This window comes from Chenopodium album, chromosome 11 (assembly GCF_948465745.1).
Source record: "Chenopodium album chromosome 11, dcCheAlbu1.1, whole genome shotgun sequence".
Taxonomy (NCBI): domain Eukaryota; kingdom Viridiplantae; phylum Streptophyta; class Magnoliopsida; order Caryophyllales; family Amaranthaceae; genus Chenopodium; species Chenopodium album.
In genome coordinates, this window is record NC_137844.1 from 575,962 (window position 1) to 597,050 (window position 21,089).

A 21,089-nucleotide genomic window follows, 5' to 3' on the forward strand; every position below is an offset into this window, starting at 1 on the left:
TCCCAATGATGAGACTCTCTTAAAATATACAAATGTCACTTTCAATTTATAGCCCACCAAATTCATTTCTTTTTTAATATCAAATATTATAAGATTAAAAAACAAATAAAAAAAAAGTAAAACTTAAATAAATTACAAAATATATTAAAATATTGACAAGGACCCCACACTTTTTGTCAAATGAGACTCAAAGTTGAGTATCTAAACTTAACAACTTTCTTTTAGAGTTGCTAAGTTTAAATACTAACTTATTGGTATACATTACAAAAAATACTCTCTCTCTCCTAAAAATACTCACTTGAGTCTCACCATTAGAGAGGATCTTGGTACTTTGTATTTAAAAGTGGAGATTCCCTTACTTTTTCAACTATGTTTACTTTTAAACGTTGACCTATATAAATGGACTGACTGAACCGTGAAAAAAGAGAGAGAGAGAGAGGGGGGGGGGGGGGGGGGGGGTGGGATGACCTGATAACACAGGACGGCAAAATGTCACTGTCACATAATCTCTAAAATATATTGTGCTATTATCATCCAAAATAGGTCACTGGCTTACAGCAGGAGATTGCTGCACAGCACATAGTCTCAGATCATATTAGCAAAAAACACATTCAATAAAATCATTCTCAAAAATTAAATTGAAGGCAAATGAGGATTGAGGACTATCATTTTGCAACATATACCCATCTTCAGCTAAGACACCCTTATCAAATCCTTCCTAACAATAATTCAGTAAAAAATTGATTATTTCTCCCTTTCAAAATAACAATTTTCTACATAAATCTGTAATGGCGATAACCTCTTCAGTAAATCAATAAAGATGAAAATACTAAACACAATTCAAAATAAACAGTCTAGCAGATAGGATGAACAAGCCTAGAGAAGCTGTTTGAATCACTCACCTGAAAAAATTCCTACCTCTACGTACTATGAATGACAGCTTGAAGATTTTTTTTTTACTGCAAAAAAAAAAACTATGAATGACAGCTTGAAGAATTTTTTTTTTACTAGGTGAATAAATTCACCTGATATGAATAAATAGAACTTATTCAGGCAATAAAGGGAAATGTATAACACGCGAAGGGGCCACTCTGATGGAGCTTCTGTGAATTATGAGAGGTGTTGCTCCAGAATCATCTGTAACCAGGGGAAGTGAGATTCTTCAAGAATGAACCGCAAGTGTTAAACAACACTTCCCCCCAACGCCCTCCTCTTTCACCAACAATATGATGTTGCAAACAGGAGGATGATGACGAACAATCTTTTCTTTCTTTATCCCCATCTGATAATGGAAGATCCCCATGTAAGACCAGCACCAAATCCAGATGTCGCAATGATATGTCCTGGCTGAACTTTTCCACTCCGAACAGCTTCATCCAATGCCAAGGGGATTGATGCGGCACTGGTGTTACCATAATTTGCCAAATTAGACAAGATGCGTTCTGTAGGAACTTCCAAACGTGTTGCAACTGAATCAATAATCCTCTGGTTTGCCTGCACTCACAATTTTAGATCTTTAATGTACAGCTATATAAAGCACCAAGATTTCCTTGAAAATTAGGAACTGAAAAAGAGAGCAGATTATTCCTAACTTCATTTAAAATGCACTGCTTCATAGCTTATTTCAGAAACTAACAGAAGTAAAAGATGTTGATTAAGCACGATACCTGATGCAATAATAACCAATCAACATTGGAACTATTTAGACCAGCTTTTTGAAGTGCAGCCTCAATTGACTGGGGCACACATCTTACAGCAAAGCGAAAGACCTCTTTTCCATTCATATTAATAGATGAATAGGATGGGCGCCTTGGGGGGAAACCTTCCATGGCACAATTGCTACTTATTGCTTCATCGACTTCATCAGGTCTCAGGGATGCATTTAAATGCCTACATGTAAGAGAAGTACATAAGAAACATGATTTGCGGAGACATCACATATAGTCCAACCATAACAACTGAATATTGATTATACTGTTGGCAGGGTCCTTAGATGTCCATCTGCACATAGCATTACTTCCATCCAGAATAAAACTAATCAAAGAGGCTGTCAGCCTGCCCCAAAGACTCAAAGATATATCACCTCTAGTTCAATGAAACTCGAATGCATACCTTGCACCCTCACCATCACTATGCAGGTCAAAAGCAAACATGCCGTCTTCTTCACTGTCACAAGCCTGGTCCAATTAAAAACACCAAATGAATTTGTGCATCTACACATGAACATAATAAAAGGATAAGCAGTAATCCAGTAAATGCCACTCAAAATCCAGGTCATATGCAAATATATCAAATACCCTATGTTCTTATACAGATGCCTGTTTTCTTCTTCCCCTTTCCCTCCTTTTTGAATTAGAGGACACTATTTGATGGAGTGGAGAGCGTATGTAGAACATAGTGACATACAGCTCAAAGTCAATGCTAGACACCAAAGCCACCATAGCTTGTACAGTGGTACGTGGATAAGGGCAGTCGATTATTCAAAATTACAACAGTTGCACAGCATAACTTAAGGGCATCATGGCTAATTAATACTCCCTCCGTCCTTTTATTAGAGACCATGTGTACTAAAAAAACAATGTGCCAAATGGAAAAGTTGATATTAAGAGAGTACTGCTTAGAAACAGCGTAGGTTATCTCAACTAAAGAAGATTGTTTTTAACAGCCCACTTGTGCATAATCATATTAATATAGGGTCACTAAGAAAAGAAGCTGCACTTGTTTAGTGGGAGAGGTCCATCATGATTAAACAACAAAAACGGGGAACTAACACCTAACCCCTGCACCTTTTCCTAGATCTTTAGCTCTTAAGTAGTGAGGTAGATACTACTACAGGCAACTCCCCACCAGTAAAAAAAAATGAGACTTGAGAGGTTGAGAGAGCCAAAAGGAGCTGACAAATAGGACAGAAAATCCAAAGGAAATTGACACCTCACCTGCACTACTACAGCTCCAGCAGCATCACCAAAGAGTATGCAGGTTCCTCTATCAGTCCAGTCAACAAAACGAGATAGAGCATCAGCACCTATAACTAGGACATTCTTGAATCCACCACCTGGAATTTACAAAGCAAAAGATTAGCATTTTTGAAGTTTGAGGGATAAAAAAAAAATTACTAGAGAAAAGAAATCAAAGTCACTACCCCTTACGTGACAAGCAGCAGACACCAGACCCAGCAAAAATCCACTGCAAGCAGCAGTAATGTCATAAGACAAGGGACTTCGGCTGCATCCTAATGCTTTTTGTACCTGTATAATAATAACTTAATAGCATGATTCAGGATGCTTATATAAATATGAAAGGACAAAGAAAAGGCCGCAAGTCTATATGCAAAATACCTCCCTGTGGAGAAATCAACCATTACTTATTACTAGATTTCACCATCACTACTTTCTGCCTTTCTATAATATTGACTGCTTAGTTACTTAGACTTCATTTGTTGTCAGAATTCAACAGTTTCACTCATTAAAAATAATCCCAACTTTAATCCATTCTCTTTTAATAATCCCAACTTTGGATTACTACTGAAAAATCCCAACTTTAGGGGGTATTCGCTTTTATTGGTCCCAACCGGTCACATGACCTATTATAACAAGTTGTTAGACACGTTCATTAACTAAGTGGTCCCAAAAAAAAAAAAAAAAAAAAAAAAAAATCAAAGAAATAATAAAATGAAATTAAAACAAAAAAAAAAAAACCCAATCCCAACACCCAGCCCCTGCCACTGCCGGCAACGAGCAACCCCTTTTCCCAAGTCCCCACCTTCTCCGGCACCCCTTAACCTCTAACCCTACTGCCGACAGCCCACTTTCCCTATCCCCACCTTCTCCGACACCCCCTAACCCCCTCGAAACCACTACTCTACTCATCCAACCACCCCGAAATCACCCCTACCCACCACCGCAAATCCGACCATCTCCCCTTCCCTAGCCCCGAAACATCATCCCATCCCCTTCCCTAGCCCCGAAACCCCATCTCATCCCCTTCCCTAGCCCCGAAACCCTCCTAAAGAGGAGTTTTGGGGCCTGAAATGGGGACAATGGTGGTTTTTGTGGTGGGGGAAAAGGGAGGGGTGATTTTTAGTGGCTGGGGGTGGGAATTGGTTGATACATGGTGGGTTGGGGAGGAGGGGGGATTTCGGGCCGGGTCGAGGTAGGGGAGGGGTGGGGAAGGTGGAGCTGCCGTAGGTGGGGAGGAGAGGAGGTGGTGCCTTTTTTTATTATTATTTTTCCTTTTTAAAAAAAAATTTTAATTTTTTAAATTTCATTTTTGGACCATTTAGGTGCTTCCACATGTCAATTGAAGTTATAAAAAATAAAAAATAAAAAAAAAAACCTATTTAACCGGTTACCGGTTACTCGATACCAATAAAAGCGAATACCCCCCTAAAGTTGGGATTGTTCAATAATAATCCAAACTTGGGATTATTAAAAGTGAATGAGTTAAACTTAGGATTATTTTTACCAATTTTTCCTAATATATATGAGCAACAGACATCAGGCACAACTGTATTTAGTAGATCTCATCTAAGTAGAATGTGTAAGTAAACATTTGTTTATATTCTAAATTCCTAAGCATTCCATACTAAACTTTCTAAGGCCTCCAATCTATAGCCAAGATTAAAGCTTTAAGAAACTGACGGTAAGAAAAACAGCTCTTGACACAATAACCAATATTGAGTTCATCAAATGTGTACTGATAAAATATATAAGCATACACACATGTCCCTGGGTCAAGCCTCACACTGAGGCTGTTTTCAGAAAAGCAAGTGGTCCACATATAACTGTTCCTTTAGGGAATTTACAAAACGAACAAGCAACATAGACAGACATATTTAAATTAACATACACATTTTATATTTTAGAAGAAAAAAATCACTAAGCAGAAGATTCATGCCTGGGTGAGCTAGTGAAGGGAATAGCGTATTCAAGAAGCTGTAATAATTCAACTCATGAGTAGCCAACATTAAGAAAAAAAAATACCTGAGGAGCACTGCCAAAGAGATCCTCGGGTGTAGAAGTGCACATCAAGATAAGGTCAATATCATCTGGGCCAACATTGGCCATCTTTAGAGCATTCCTAGCTGCTTCGGCAGCTAAGCCTACCAAGCTATCGTCACCTGTAATAGAGCAACAAAACCTGAGATCGACATCTGTGTGAGACAGAGGCATGCAGTCAAAGGTAAGGAAAAGATCTTACAGAAAACCAGAATCCATTATTACACATACCCAAGCTCGTTTGTTGGCTTAATCACAGTTGGTTTGGTTTAATTTATAGGACATAAAATGTTAAAATTTGATAGACGTGTATTGCTTGAACAACATAGCCAATTTATGTTAGATCATGGGTCTTGCTGGGCCAGCATTATCAAGATTGGACACACATACCAGAGTTACGAGGAAGGTCACTATGAGAGTATGAGTGTTTGATGTAACAGGGATCAACAAAAGAGTCAAGCAACCCTCTCTAAAGTTCCATATACAAGACAGACACACTAACCTGAAAGGACACGTCGATTGCGAATCCCAGTTCGAGTAGATATCCATTCATCCGAAGTTTCAACAAATTTAGAAAGGTCATCATTGGAGATCAGCAGCTTTGGTACAGCAGAACCACAACCTACTAGCTTACATCCCCTATTTACTAGCCTGCATGAGGAACTGTCAATAATAGCATATTCAATCAGAGCTTGGTAAATAAAAAGCCAAGTTTATTTGAAGGAGTAAAAAAGGATGGAGAATAAAAAGCCCAAGCTCCATGTACTGGGAAGAAAAGAAGCGTACGGAAGAAATTTTACGTTTGATTTGACAGTAATTTTCCCTTTCTCAATTGTTTGTTTTGTAAAGATTAGAAAACAAATTTCCCAAAGGTAATAGTTTTTCAAAGAGTTTCCACAGTTTCCTCCCTATTCCTAACATCCCTTTCCACTCCTCCCATCTCTCTTCTAGTCTTCTCTCTTTCACTTCCATTTTCCACTTCCTACCGAATTTTTCTTGTAAGGAAACATACAAAGGAAAATATATTCACAAATTATTCTTAAATATAGCTTTTCATCAAAAATCAATTCTGGATACATGTTTTTTTGTCACAATAAACAGATCCTAAGACAAGACAAAAACATTTAAAAATTAAACAACCCCAGCAACCTTAACATTAGGATGAGTACTGACTTGTGACTAGCAAGCCATCACACAGAATTCCAAAAGGAGTATATCCCATCTTGATCTGAAATTCATTTTTTTTTCTTCAAAGTAACACGAACTATTTACATGTATCAGGATTCTGTAGCCAAACCATGCAATAGGACATAGAATTCAGCAAAGACAAGCTTCAAACTCAACTATCTGATAACTCAGAAACAATGTCCCTTGCATGACGGTGCTAGAACTATTGCAACAATAAAACTCTAATACGGAGTACCAATTTACCTCCATCCAGATTTTAAGCCATATTAACTAACAATGCAATATAAGAAACAGAATCCATTGACTCTTTTAGCTTGGCTGATTATTCAAGTCCTAAAAGCTAAAACACTACTCAAAATCTAATATAGTATACGTACAACATGAATTGTTGTTCACTAGATTTGAGTTTTTGACCCCTATAATAAGCTGAAAACCTAGTAGAGAATTAGAATTGAAAGCAAAACCAGCTCAATGATAATCAGCACCAGATTTAACCTTTATCTCACATTCTCACAGAATCAAATTAAATTCAGCCCAACGAAGAATTATCTAAACCAACAATCAAAAATTACAAAATACCAAAACTCTGAAAAAATTTCCACAAAAATCACCCTAACTTGTAATATATAGCAAGTTTCTTCCAAAATTTGCAACAAAACAATTAAACCCAAAACATTATAATCAACAAAATTGCAGCAAAATCTACTTCACAGAGCTAAAGATTATATTACAAGCAACAAATTACCTTGAATTGACATCAATGTCGGGTTTCTTACAACAAATGTTGGAGAAACGGCGACCAAATCCATTGATAGAAAGCATGATATTTTGCTTTTCATTAACGTTGGGATTCAAGAAACGCAAAATGTGCTGGAAATCTACGTTGGCTACCAAAGACTGTTGATGAATTTAAGAACAAATTATTAAAAATAAAACCCAAATTTTAATAAAGTTTTGATCTTTGAAGTGAAAGAAAGAGATCGTACCATTTTCGCATCTCCAGATGGGATTAAAGATGAAGTTCAGAAGTGGCTGTTTTCTCTCTCTCTCTTTTGGTGGAGACTCCAAAGAAGGAAGAGTTTGGTTTGGTGAAGTGATTGGGAAAATTTATGACAAAAATAATAAAATTAAATAAATTAAAAGAAGTTTTTTTTTTTCCTTTTTCTTTGTTGAGAAAAATAGGTGGAGGGAAGATGAGAAAAAGTGTGCTTTGAGGTCTATTTAATGCTGAATTTATTTAAATCCAAATCTAAAATAGTGAGATCCAAAAGTGGGATCAACCAAAATTGCAAGAAATGTTTTGGTAGTTGGGTATAAATTTATTAAATAATACCCGTAAAAAAAAAATTATTTTTTCTTAATAAATATGGCCGTGCAATATAAAGATTGTAATTAATACGGAGTATCGCCCAAAATATAATTAAAGCATTAAGCTACACAAATCAACTTGAATTAGTTGTAGTCTTGTAGAGGATAACAATTCGGTTTTCACCCTTACAGTGTGAGATAACTTTGTATAAATACACTTTGTTTCATGATAATCTACGTGTGGCAACGTATGACAACATAATATCATAATCCACTCCAAACTTTATAAAGATATGAGTCGTATCGAGTACAATTTTGGGTTGACTTTTGGTTGAGTTAGGTAGATACAAGTCGATTTTAGATAGTTTTACCAGATTAAAAATTGACATTACTAGCACTAATGATTTATTGTACTTTTATTTACTATATATTATTTTAGTGGACAAGGCAAGATACAAGATCATGTAACTTTATTTGTATCTTTCATAATTGCATTTGAATATAACTTTTTTTTGTATCTTTCATGAATGTCCTTGAAAAATTTACGAAGTATGTGTGATTCCTAATTTTTTCTTCTTCTTTTGATTCCACACCCCCCCCCCCCCCCCCCACTTCTTTTATCTCATTTTCACCCATACTCGTCTAATAGAATTTCTTCAATTTCTAAAGATATCATCCAAAATACAAATACATAATATAACTTCATACACTACAACGAACTAAAGTCTTGTTCTATTTACCTTTAATATAATATTTAGTAGAAAAAATATTAGTTTAGTAAAAAAACGTTTTAAGCCATAAAATGCATTTACTTTAAGAGAACAAAGATATAAGCAAATTAGTAAAATAATACTATAATTTCATTTTAAAAAAATATTTTAAAGTTATTAAGTATCATGATTGAGAAAAAAGCCTAAATCATAAGACAATTAGATCTAATTTAGTAAAAAAACGTTTTAAGCCATAAAATGCATTTACTTTAAGAGAACAAAGATATAAGCAAATTAGTAAAATAATACTATAATTTCATTTTAAAATAATATTTTAAAGTTATTAAGTATCATGATTGAGAAAAAAGCCTAAATCATAAGACAATTAGATCTAATTAAAATAACATAACTTTCACATAATAGCCATTTAATATGAAGTACTACTATAAAACAAAACAAGTTCAAACTTGAGTGAACTCTATGCATGTCTATTGGCTATCAATAATATACTCACAAAGATCCTATACTCCTGTCAATAAAGTCAATAAGTTAATAGTCAAAGTACCATACAATACAATCCATATCATTCCTGTACATTATTCATAATTTGTTTGCTATTATGACTCAAGGCATAATAAAAATTCCTTGTTTTTTTTTCTGGGGTTGGAAGACAATCATCCAAACATCAAACATTTTCATCATTATGTACTTAAACTTCTGCTTTGCAACAAAGAGTATCACAACCTCCACAAATCTTTCTATTTTCTATTTGTATGCTGAGAAAGCAATAAGTTATCACACAAGAATTATGTAATTTAAGAAACAAAAGGGGCCAAACCATTGATCCCTGATATGAATTGCATATAATAAACGAATCATCGATACTATGAAGTTATAAATGAGTTCTCAGAGACTGAGAATATAAGTATCACAGATAGTATTATCTGGGGGATGCTTCAGCCCCGTCTTTTACAATGGAACACAGAACTTGCTTTGATATATACCCCTCTAGCTCCCTTGACACCCCTGTTAGTTTCAAGTCGAAATTGCTTTTGTATATCTGATTTGGCTGTGCAGCTGTATTGGACAGTGTAGCTGGAGAACCGGAAATTCGTCTTCTTGGACTTGAGAATCTTCCTGGTGAGCCTGGATGTCTTGCTATTGAAACAAGAGGGATTATTTTGTTCTGATCATTTTCTGGCTTCTCCAATGGACCTTTTTTAACCTCGAAAGGAAGTGGATTAAGTTGTTCGTGTTCAACCATTTGCTTCTCTTTGGCCTTTTCAGCGGCTTTTAAAGCTTTTTCTTTACTCATCTGTATGAGCTTCCACGGATCAATGCTAGCACGGAAGTGTTGATTCTGGTTAATGATGGAGGTGCCTGATTGAGGATCGATTTTAACAGATAGTTGTTCTGGGCTCTGAAAGTATCACAGGGTAATTAGCAAGTCGAGAATAGAAGATATTCAAACAATCAATAATGTAGAGGCAAGTTGTAAATGCTTGTATATGTAAAGGCGCGCTGCAAATGCTTTACCAGATTTGATTTCTGTCCTATGAACTGAGACAAAATGATCCTTTTTGGTGAAGCAGATTCACTGCTATCATCTGACGAAAATTCTGAATCATTCAATGACTCCAATCCACTAAATCGATGCTCTGCTCTCATAGCCAATATGTAATCATATGTTCTCATTCCCTGCAACAATGTTATTAAGACATACTCAGACTTCAAACAGGCTGTATCATATTCAGGTTGCGGCAATAGGCATCTTTTGGTACATTTAAATAAGTGATCAGACTGCAGTTTAAGAAAGAAACAGTATACCTAAAATTATGACAGCATAACTAGTGAATATGTGACTGCTTATGACTTATTATGGGAGAGGAAACTTGTAGCAATTCATGTCCCTTTACATTACTTTCTATTCACAGATGATCATTGCTGGCTCCTTCTATCTAGAATACTAAATCAATCAGCTCATACGCGGAAACAATGCAAAGTAATCAGGTCATAATCTACATAAGGAACTAAGGGAACATAATCAAAATACAAAATCCAATTATATTTTCCTCCCAGACAAAATCCGAACACACGGTGGACTACATGGGTTCTGGCAGTATGAAGTTTCTCCTGGCAAGATTAATAAGGATACCTGTTTGAACTTTTTGATCACTGATAACAATTAGAACTTTGTTTCTTTTAAGAAAAGTACTAATTTATTGAAGGCATCACAAATATTGATTCTTGAGAGCTCAGTATCAATTACACAAAGTAGCCAGCAGAAGTACCTTACGAATGAGAACAACATGAAAGAAAAAGAGTTGGCCAAGTGCTGCTGAGCCATAAGCTGTCAACAAAACCAACACTGCCTACAAGATCATCATCGACAACCAATGAGCGAGAAGGCATACAAAAAAACGCTAGGTATACAAAGGGTAATCAGATGAAGCTTACAGATATTGCAGCAAGAACTCCCCTAGGAAACTTGGTTGTGTGAAATACCCTTGCTAATTCCTGATCCATGTTTTTCTTATAAGCAAAGCACCGAACGAATACAGCAATAGCTGTTCCTCCTTCAAGTGTAAGCTGCAATCATCAGAAAGAAGTTAGGCAAAAGATACTTGCAATTGTTTCTCTTCATTCAATAAAAGGACTCGTACACTCATCATGGGATGAAAGATTGATGATAGATGGGAACAAAATTGAAGTACATTTGCAACAAGAAACTAAAAAACTCACCATCAACAGGACAAATATCATAAGAAGGATGAATGTTGTATAATTCCTTTTTCCCACACAATTGTTGAGCCACTATAAGGGAGCATAAGATCGAGTTAGAGAAGATCCAATACATTCATACACACACACACATACAGCCGATATAGGCATATACAACATGTACTTTTCTTACCCGGCAATGGTGATCAAAGCCTTCAACGCAACGATTACAAGTCCTACAATGTTTGCTATGTTTTTTAACATGGAAATTGCACAAGGAGCAAAAGGAGAAATCCTCATCCTTATCAATAGGATCAACATCAGGCGAAACGGAGTCATCATCTTCTTTGGTAACAAGGGGAGGCAAAGGAAAAGGAAGCAAGGGATCCAAGTGAACATGACCATTAGCAACGCGCGGATCTAGTAAATACTTCCTCCTTATATAAGTCTTAAGAATCTTTCTCTCAAACCTCCTAAAACACCTCATAACCATCTGTCTCAATATAAAACCATAATTCAACTTTGTCAAGGTTTTTGCTTTACTCTTCACTTTCTTTTTCTTGTGATTACAATGTCCATTTTTCGCAGACGGATCAGTCCCCGTGCACCTAATAAATAACACCATAACCGAGATTGCCTGATACAAACCAAACAATTAACAAAAGATTATCACCAATTACATGTAACAGCTCAAAATTATAACTTTCAATCCAGAAGTATGCAAATTTTCAAGGGTTTTACCACTGAAGAATATATTGAAATGACGACAATTTCAGCGATTCGATTGCCAAGAAAGAATCCTAGAAAGCAATAGAATGAAGCCACTAGGAAACTGTATACTGCCATTCCCACCATCTGTAATTTAGATCATATAAACCAGGCCATTTGACTAAAACATCAGAAAAGTAGTACAGTGAACTAAAATAGAATTATTTCACTAACAAATTTCAATCTGTTTTTTATAAAAAGGAAAAAAGAAAGAAATGAAGTCACCTGTAAAGGGTGGAAAGGGCGCTGCCAACCATGGCGCCTGGCATACATTCCTAGTAGCTACTGCTGTCGCCGCCACCGCCTTCTGATAGAAATTCCTCTCTATTCAAGGGGAATTATGGTGTAAAAATCTACCCCCACAAATCTTAATCCAGACAATTTCATAAGAAATAGGAATAATCATAAATTGAGCTTACTGTCTAGATAATTAATTCAAAGAGCATAAATTTTGTGACCCACAAGTAATGAACTAAATGTAATTAAATCAATGTATGTATAATGAGAATGATATACTAACCTGGCTCAAAAATTACAGAGAAACCCAGAATTTGTAAATGATTTTCAAATTTGATTTTCTCTTGTTTGAGCTTGAATTTAAATTAGAATCCCCTAATTTTGAATTAAATATCTGAAGATGAAGATGGCATAAAACAGTCAGAAACACATATAATCAATCAAAATTTCTCCAATTTATGACATAAATATTATTCTTTGAGCTGAATCTTGCAAATAAAAAAAAGGAAACAATTTTGAGAATTGATTCTACAGATTTAGCAACAGAAACCAATGAAATTGACGAAATTATAATAATACCAAGTTCTAATTTGTACAGCAAGAATAAAAAAAAAAAGAGGAATAAAAATGGAAGGTTTAAAAATGGGAGCCATTTTACCTTGTGAAATTGAGTTTGAAGCGTTTGAGAGAGGAGAGAGAAGAGAGAAGAGAGAAGAATAAAGCAAAGTTGAGCGGGGTTCCCGTTATTTTCAACAATTCGAAATTGAAGACAAAGAAAGATGTTAGATTTGTTTATTGGGTCTGTCAAATGTGGCCCAATAATCATATCCTTTTTTTTACTTTCCAAACAAAAAAAGACTTTGCATGAGACAATGTATGACCCAATCAAGGCCCTACTCAAGCAAACCTCTTTTTTTTTTTTTTTTTTTTTTCAAGTTCACCTCGATTATTTGGATCGGGTTTAATGAGGTCGGGTCGAGTCAGGTCTATTTAAGATTGAGTCATATTAAATTATAGTGTACATACAACTTAAAAATCGAACCAAGTTTTTTTTCGGGTCAAATCGGAGTAAATCGGTAGAATAAATTTTTAACACCTTTAATGACTCCCAAGTTGGAGTCGGAGTCAAAGTTGGATTGGGTGGTGCATTGACCGCTATCCCATTACACAATGTCCGTCCTATGCTCCAATTCATTTGATAGGGGTTATGGAGGTAAATTTGCCACTTATCTTGCTAGTCAAGTAATGGTTGTGAACAGAGGATGTGTTAGTAGGTGTCTAGGTGAGGTAAAAATGTTATACACGTAGCTAAGGTCGCTTGCTGAATTTAATGTAACATCGGTTAATTTAGAGTTAACTCTGACAATCACCTTATTCTGTTAATCACCTACATTACTGCCTCTAAAAACTAAAAAAAGTGACGTCGGTTAATTCGAGCTAACGGCAACGTTGATGTCTTGACGATGTCCTACACTACTTAAGTTAGGGTTTGATGAGAAAACATTTAGGTTCTTCTAAGTAGAAGTAGGTTTTGAACTGGCCGTTGGGGGTAAAATTTGTTGTTCTAAGGTTAATCAAAGCTAAATACTTTGGTATTTATGAATTCTTTCATTCAACCAACTAGTTATGGTAACTCACATTACTGTATTGTTTGCTCTACTTAGTGAATGCTTTATCAATTCCAATTCCTCATTTTAACAAAATTGCTATTATTTGATTAATGAGTCATCTGGTAATATGTAATATAATTCAGGTTGCTTGCGAATAAAGTAAACCAATCTAGTGAATCAGAAGATCTATCGAAGTGTTGTTTGTCTTCAATTGTGGAAGATGAATTTGGGTAAGCTGAGGCGTACAGTGATTGCTCTAAATTCAGCTGCTGAAGTAAGCTGCAATGATGAATTTGTAAGTTTGTGTTTGAGAATGTGTGTCAATACTCAATACTACGTTAGTTGGTGGTTTTGTTGCATGTAATTTATGTTATGTATAATCTTTTAATCAAACTAGTTCACTACTTAATCGTGATGATTAAAAAAGGGCAGAGTCTGTCAGACAACCGTGTGAGCACCCTGCAGCTCTAGGAACTGGGGAACGATCCTCTACTACCCCCAACGGTTCGAATATTGATGGTAGCTGTTAATCACGCTCAATTCACACGGTCATAGTTCATCCACCAGACTTTGTTTTTTGTCTCCTTAGAACTCAAGGATACAAAGGTACGATCCTATAGAATAGGTCCTGTTCAAGTAAGGTCGTAACATATATCCTCCTTGTTTTGGTTTATAAAGAAGCATACACTGGTATAACTGACCAATGTGGGACTTTTCTTGCCATATTTTTATAGTGGGATTTGTGAGTGACACCAATAACATGGTTTTAATGCCGCTAACCTGCTAGTATACCATAAAACTTTACGAGGAAAGAGTATACTTCCATAGAATGAATAATGTTTGGTTTTTAAAGTCCTAAACATCTTTCGTCATTCCTCAAACTGATCTATTTGGCAAGGAAAAGACAAGGCAACATCTCTAAGCAGAAAATTTGCTAATTCATCAGCATAGCTCTACATAAAGACATTACTTTCATCCCAATAGCACAGTGAATGTGCATAATTTACTCTATTTTATTCGATAACACGCCAATTTATGAAACAGGATTGGAAAAAAAAATAAAAAGGGAAACAGGAGGCAGGGAAGAGCCAAAGATATCTTGAAAGTGGAAATCACAAGTAATATACAAGTGAATTGCTATTTGCCACAATGAAATTACTCAAGCTATAGTATTAAATGACTTTCATACCCCTTACAATTTTGAAAATTACATTAAAACCCAACCATTACTAACTTTGTCTTTGCTCCACCTTGACCATTAGCTCCACCATCCATACCACCACTCACCTTGACTGGTCCACCACCACGACTCCACCTTGACCATCATACACCACGACTCCACCTTGACTGGTCCACCACTCACGAAATATAAAATGAGTCGACGACGGTCCGCGTTCATATCGGAGGCACTTGGTGGGGACGACGAACCGTCGACGCCGTCGAGTCAGGTACATGTTGGAATTTTTTTTCAATTTCCGTTGTGCCCGGTCGCGTGTTATATGTGACTATACCACGGTGCAGTCGCATGCTATATGCGACTATACCACGGTACAGTCGCATATAGCATGCGACTGTGCCACGGCGTAGTCGCATATAGCATGCGACTGTGCCACGGCGTAGTCGCATATAGCATATAACATGCGACCAGGTACTTTTTTTTTTTAAATCCGTCTAATTTGTGTTAATTAATTTTTGTTAATTATTAAAAATAACAAAATACAGTTAATTTAATTATAAAGTTTATGGCAAATTTATGGCTTTAATAAAAAAAATTAGTAGTTTAAATTTGGCAAAAAAAAAAAAAGTAAATTTATTTTTGTAGTTAAATTTAATTTAAATTCTTTGTATTTTTCTTTCTAATAGGATCCTATTGAAGATTTTGGCGGTGATGGGGTAAATTATTACCCACATTTTCAGACCGATCAATTATTTCCAACGTATCGAGAATTGTCACAATGGGCGAAAGACATTGCACTAACACTCAAATTTGAACTTGTGATTTCTTACAATCATAACGGATGGTTGTATTTGAGATGCAATCGTGGTGCAAGAGATAGAGGGAAAAATAGAGATCTTAGTGTTGCTCAACGACCGAACACAAAAACTCAACATTGCGGTTGCAAGTTTTTGATCAAGGGTTATAAAGTTTCTGATGATGAAGGATGGCAGATTGTCTTGGGTCCCGATGCATACGGCAAACACAACCATGAGCTAATTGTCTATGAAGAAGGTAATCGAAAAATGAGCAAGCTTAGTCCGGGTGCGAAGCAACTTGTTCGTGACCTGACTGATGCAAAAGTGAAGCCACAAAATATCTTAGCGGCTGTGCGAAATCAGTTTCCTGATGATCATCCCACTCGTAGACATATTTACAACTTTAGGGATCGGTTGAGACTTGAAGAAGCTGATGGTCGAGCTGTTGTTACATATTTCCTTGAACTTGGTATCGAGTCTCATTATACACATTGGAGCTTGGTTGACCCGGATACGAATGTTTTGACCCATGTATTTATGGCACATCCTACGTCTCTAGCGCTTTTACGCACGTATCCATGGGTCATTGGCATTGATTCAACTTACAAGACAAACAGATACAAAATGCCTTTTTTGGAGCTCGTTGGTGTTACTCCTTGCAACATGAATTTCTTGATCGGGTATGCTTTTATGAAGGATGAGAGCGTCGTGAGCTATGCATGGGTGATAGATAAGTTGAAGTTGTTGGTTGGTAGTGATGTATCGCCTACGGCTATTATAACTGATTGTGAGTTGGGTTTGATGTCGCCTATTCGGGAAATATTTCCCGACACTGCTCATTTACTATGCACATGGCATATTAACAAGGATGTAGAGCATAGAGTTGGGAAAATAACGAATAATAAAGATCAAGGCAAAATTTTCAGGTTGACAAGGTGGAATCCGATTCTCAATGCCACCACATTGGATGATTATAATAGAGCGGTTCGGCAAGTGGAGGATTCTTATGCAGCATTTCCTGCCGTGATTTCTTATGTGAAGGAGACTTGGTTAGACAATCATAAGGAGAAATTTGTGAAATTTTGGACCAATGGTGTACTTCACTTCGGCAATGTCACCAATTGTAGAGTGGAAAGTGCACATTCATCTTCGAAGGGGTGGTTGGAAAATTCAACTGGTTCTCTCGATTCTGTATGGGCCAAGGTAAATAAGGCTATTGAAGATCAAGTCACACAGATTAAGCAATCACTTGAGCGCAGTCGGCGCAGTCATGGCCGGATATATGATGTTATGACATTACAACATCTTAATGGACGTACCTCCCACCATTGTATGTTGTTGTTGGTGAATGAGAAGAAAAGAATGAGAGAGTTAAGTCATGAGGTGAATGTTCGGTGTGGATGCGTTTATAAGACGACTCATCAGATTCCTTGTGCATGTGATATACGTCGTGCCATGGATTCGGGGACATACTTCTACTTAGACCAAGTGCACCCCTTTTATAGGACACTAGTGATTGGTGAGGATGGTAGTGTTCCGACTCCATTGGATGACCCCGGTCATCAGTCACAGGACAGTCGATTTTTTGAGAGTCTTGTGTGTGAGGTGAGTAGAAGTGATCCCGCAGTCATGCGTTCCGTGTCTCGCCTAATAGATGAACATCTTCATTCCGATCAATTTGATGTTAATGAGCCGCTCAGGAACACGACTACTAGAGGGAGACCATCAACAAATAGTACACGGCGTAATCGTAGTGCATGGGAGTATACACGTGGTACCCGTGGGCGTCGTGGTCGTAATGGGGGACGTGGTGATGGTGGTCGTAGTGGAGGTCGAGGTAAGTCTACTCTATGTTTTTCTATTTGTTGTTTATTTTTCTGTATTTTGATTTACAAAAATAATAATTCATTATTCATCAGGAGCAAGAGACATTTCAGATTTTCCTTACCTTTATGGGCTTCCAGATATCATCAAACCATTTGTGGAGGATTGGAACAATGTAATGGGTGATGGAAATTGTGGATTTCGATGTGTTGCAGACTTTTTCTTAGGTAAGCCTTTGCGTAAAGTAAGTGTCACATTTTATTCCAATGGTTTTACTTACAATTTTGTTGTTTAATTTTTTATTAGGTGGGCAAGACAATTGGATACAAGCTCGGTATCTAATTGTGAACGAGGTTAAGGCTAATCGACCAGAGTACATACATTTGTATCATGGAGGCTTGGATCAAGCAATTGATCGTATCACTTGGAACGGTGGACATTGTGGCGCGAACCATTACATGGACTTGCCTGATGATTTGTACCCAATTGCAAATTTTTGGAATTGTGCAGTTATGGTTTACGGAGTTGGCCCACGAAGAGAGTTGTATCCATGTATGACAGTTCTACCGTTGCGGGCCCCGTCTACTGATGATCGACCTCGGATTGAGATTGCCATTGCACACATTGGCCGCCATTATGTTCGACTTGATCTATCGCCAAACTATCCAGTACCTCCTATTGTTGATCCATGGTTTATGTACAGAGATCAAAGTGTGATTGGTTGGGAGCAACTTTATCAACAAAGGAGGGCACATTGGGATCAATTAATAGTAGCATCTACTTCATCATCTTAGGAGGAGGATACGTTGAAATTAACTTTAATCAATTTCTTACATGTTTAATGTAGTTTATATATATGCTTAATGTGTACAAATTGCTTATGTTATATGCTTATGTGTAAAGGTTGCTTATCAATTTAGGGAAAAAAAAAAAAAAGAAAAAAAAAAAAAGAAAACCCTTGTATCAGAAAAATATCTAAAAGTTATAGTTAAATAGTCAAGTCCATCAATTACATAACAAATCTAAAAGATAAATTAAAATAGTAGCAAATCGTCCGGTACAAAATATAAATAGCAATTCACTAAAACATAATCATCCAGCATACTCATCCCATTCTTTCAGCACTTCAGCAACACGTGGATGGCAGTCGATGCAACCCTCAATGGCCTGAGCAATCCGTCCCATCCACTGCAAATGAGATATTAATAAGTACCAAAACTAGAGATATTAGATAAATTAAAATTAAAGCAAAAGATTATTAACTTACATAAACTGGGAGTGTCCTATCAGGAACTGCAGGAAATACCGCATCCACTTCTGGAACAACAAAGATATGTGACACATAAGTGAACCAGTCATAATACCCATCCACAACATCAGAGGAGCTTTGAGCGCGCTGGAACTCTGCAAGAATCAACCGGAAACCTCTGGGATACAAGGTCTAAGCATTCTCAACACTCGAGACATTCCAGTTAACTTCATAAAATTTCGAATCTGCAGGCCTGTAAGCAAAATCTGGACGGTTAATAGGCATAGGAATTGTCTGTACATAACCAAACTGCCGTAAGACACGATCGGGCATGTACGGCTCAATGACATCTCGATAACGAAGCCATCCAGTAAATACAGTCCTAGGAACATCTGAGGCTGGCTCTGGACCATAGGGTAGCCATACGACCTGCAAAGAATGAAGAAAAAAAATTAATAAAGTGGCATTAACCATTGTTTAATGAAAATATGTACAAAGTGTTATAATTTACCATGTTCGAATCGAATTCGTCTAAGCGCTGACGAAAAGATCTCAACCGAGCATCAGAAAAACCCTCCTTCTTGATACTCCAAGTAGAGGTACGAGCCCCATGAGATGCACAAACTAACCGCTCCCTATGAGGTCGAAACGGTGGGAAATGCTCATATATCCAAGCCTGTAGTAATGTCAAACAACCAGCAATGCCTGAGCACGTACCCCTGCTCGCAATCCCTAACTGGCGATATAAGTTCGCCAAAGTGGCGACTCCCCATGCATAATCTGAGATATCATCCACACCATGAATAAGCTCGAGGATGTCAGCTGGTCGTACCCTACTAGCACTCTTGTCTACAAACAACGTAGAACCAAGCAATAGTAACATGTAACCCATAAGTTGCGTTTCAGGACTACGCTTTGAGCAAATGTTGATAATGGAATCAATGGAAATCGCACCACTACAATAGTGCGGTGTAGGAGGTGCCAAAAGTGTATCTCGATCCACTCCAAGCAATTGCATAGCATGTATGCGCAACTCCTCACTAGTAGCCTGAGCAGAAACTATACGCCCATCCACTGGGATGCGCAAAATGTGCCAGACATCATGTAGAGTAATAGTCATCTCTCCAAAAGGGAAGTGAAATGTGTTAGTGTCAGGTTGCCACCGCTCCACAAATGCACAAATAAGAGGTATATCAAGGTGTCCAAACATACACCGAGGCAAGTGTGACAAGCCTGTACCCTCAACCACTGTAACCTGCTCGGGTGAAAGCGTGGCAAACCATGACTGAAGCTGATAACACGCTATTTCCCTATTCTGACACCTTAGCAAGTTTCTCTCCTTTCCATCCCATATCATACGAGCAACATGACCTCCGAAACTAGGAATAACACTACCATCAAGGGGCCCACCGGGCATGTCCTCCTTCACTATCCAAGAATCATCATCAACTTGTCTTTGACGTTTATTAGTACGTTGTCTACTAGTGGTGCTACCAGTGTCTGAGGCGACAAACCTACCATCTCTAGCCCTTCTACCTACCACTACACCTGATGTGTCATCATGCCCACCGCTCTGATCAAAATTACCCTCAAAGTCCTCCATCTCCATCTCCTCAGACTCGCTAGCTCGTCCGTGATCAAGCTCGTCGTCAAAAGGAACAGATGCATCATCAGAAGCACCATCAACAACAGACTTTCCCAATCGTACAACATCCCTTTCTCTCCTAACAGAGGCATCGATGTTTCGGGCTCGAGTGTGTCGTGGCCCCGAGCCAGTCAACACATCATTCACCGCAATCGATTTTCCACCTTGTCGCTATTTAACATAATAAAAATATTTCAAATTAATTATTATATTCATAATTCTAACAATAATTATTATTATTTCAAGTATTATTACTAATAATTTTTACTATTAAACAATAAACACTATTGAATTATTTTTTTTTAAAATAACATAATCCTAAATATTTACAAACTCAAAACCAATGCCAAAACCAAATTTACTACTCCCTAATTAGTAACAACAATTATATATGCATAGAACATAACAATAATTACATTTAGTAATTATTTTTTTTTGTTTTTTACATTTAGTAATTATTATTAACTACTTATTGCTATTACTAAATAAAAATTTTATGACTTATCATATTAAACAAAATTAAATTCGAATTTAAAAAAAAATACGACATTTCAAATTATATTACTAATTTAATCACGAATTCGAAAAATTTGAAATTAAAAATACACAAATTACAACCATAATTCAAAATTTAAATTCAAATTCAAAATTCAATTTCAAATTATATTACTTATTTAATCACGAATTCGAAATTAAAAATACATAAATTACAACCATAATTCAAAATTTAAATTCAAAAAAAAAATTAAAAAAAAAAAACCACAGTCGCGTGCTATATGCGACTCCACCACGGCATAGTCGCGTATAGCATGCGACTACACCGTGGTGGAGTCGCGTATAGCATGCGACTGAGCCGTG

At 36.7% G+C, this 21,089-nt stretch overlaps 3 protein-coding genes and 1 non-coding gene across 5 annotated transcripts; 1 reads left to right on the forward strand and 3 right to left on the reverse strand.

Annotated features, from left to right (window-relative positions):
• Positions 1–687: 687 nt before the first annotated feature.
• LOC145568112 (beta-ketoacyl-[acyl-carrier-protein] synthase III, chloroplastic-like) lies at positions 688–7,308 on the reverse strand. Of its 2 annotated transcripts, none has more exons than XM_081627540.1 (9): positions 7,172–7,308; positions 6,931–7,082; positions 5,500–5,648; positions 4,983–5,119; positions 3,143–3,248; positions 2,937–3,055; positions 2,113–2,177; positions 1,668–1,890; positions 688–1,494 (listed from the first exon to the last, which is right to left on the reverse strand). In XM_081627540.1, exons 1-9 carry the CDS (start codon positions 7,172–7,174, stop codon positions 1,273–1,275), a joined length of 1,176 nt encoding a protein of 391 aa, XP_081483666.1. In that variant the 5' UTR covers positions 7,175–7,308; the 3' UTR covers positions 688–1,272. The 2 variants fall into 2 exon arrangements, with proteins under 2 accessions (XP_081483666.1, XP_081483665.1); XM_081627539.1 differs by having other exon boundaries at positions 5,500–5,660.
• A 1,441-nt stretch (positions 7,309–8,749) lies between these two features.
• On the reverse strand, positions 8,750–12,325 carry LOC145568113 (protein S-acyltransferase 18-like). The gene is made up of 9 exons (XM_081627541.1): positions 12,213–12,325; positions 11,918–12,016; positions 11,666–11,779; positions 11,118–11,561; positions 10,946–11,017; positions 10,661–10,792; positions 10,495–10,575; positions 9,740–9,901; positions 8,750–9,623 (listed from the first exon to the last, which is right to left on the reverse strand). The coding sequence occupies exons 2-9, from the start codon at positions 11,963–11,965 to the stop codon at positions 9,144–9,146; spliced, it is 1,533 nt and encodes a 510-aa protein (XP_081483667.1). The 5' UTR covers positions 11,966–12,016; positions 12,213–12,325; the 3' UTR covers positions 8,750–9,143.
• A 1,646-nt stretch (positions 12,326–13,971) lies between these two features.
• On the reverse strand, positions 13,972–14,185 carry LOC145569799 (small nucleolar RNA U3). The gene has a single exon (XR_014096330.1). It is a non-coding gene; the product is annotated as a small nucleolar RNA U3 (small nucleolar RNA).
• A 727-nt stretch (positions 14,186–14,912) lies between these two features.
• LOC145568022 (PKS-NRPS hybrid synthetase cheA-like) lies at positions 14,913–18,131 on the forward strand. Its single transcript, XM_081627467.1, has 4 exons — positions 14,913–14,987; positions 15,403–17,350; positions 17,433–17,564; positions 17,644–18,131. The coding sequence occupies exons 1-4, from the start codon at positions 14,913–14,915 to the stop codon at positions 18,129–18,131; spliced, it is 2,643 nt and encodes an 880-aa protein (XP_081483593.1).
• Positions 18,132–21,089: the final 2,958 nt, after the last annotated feature.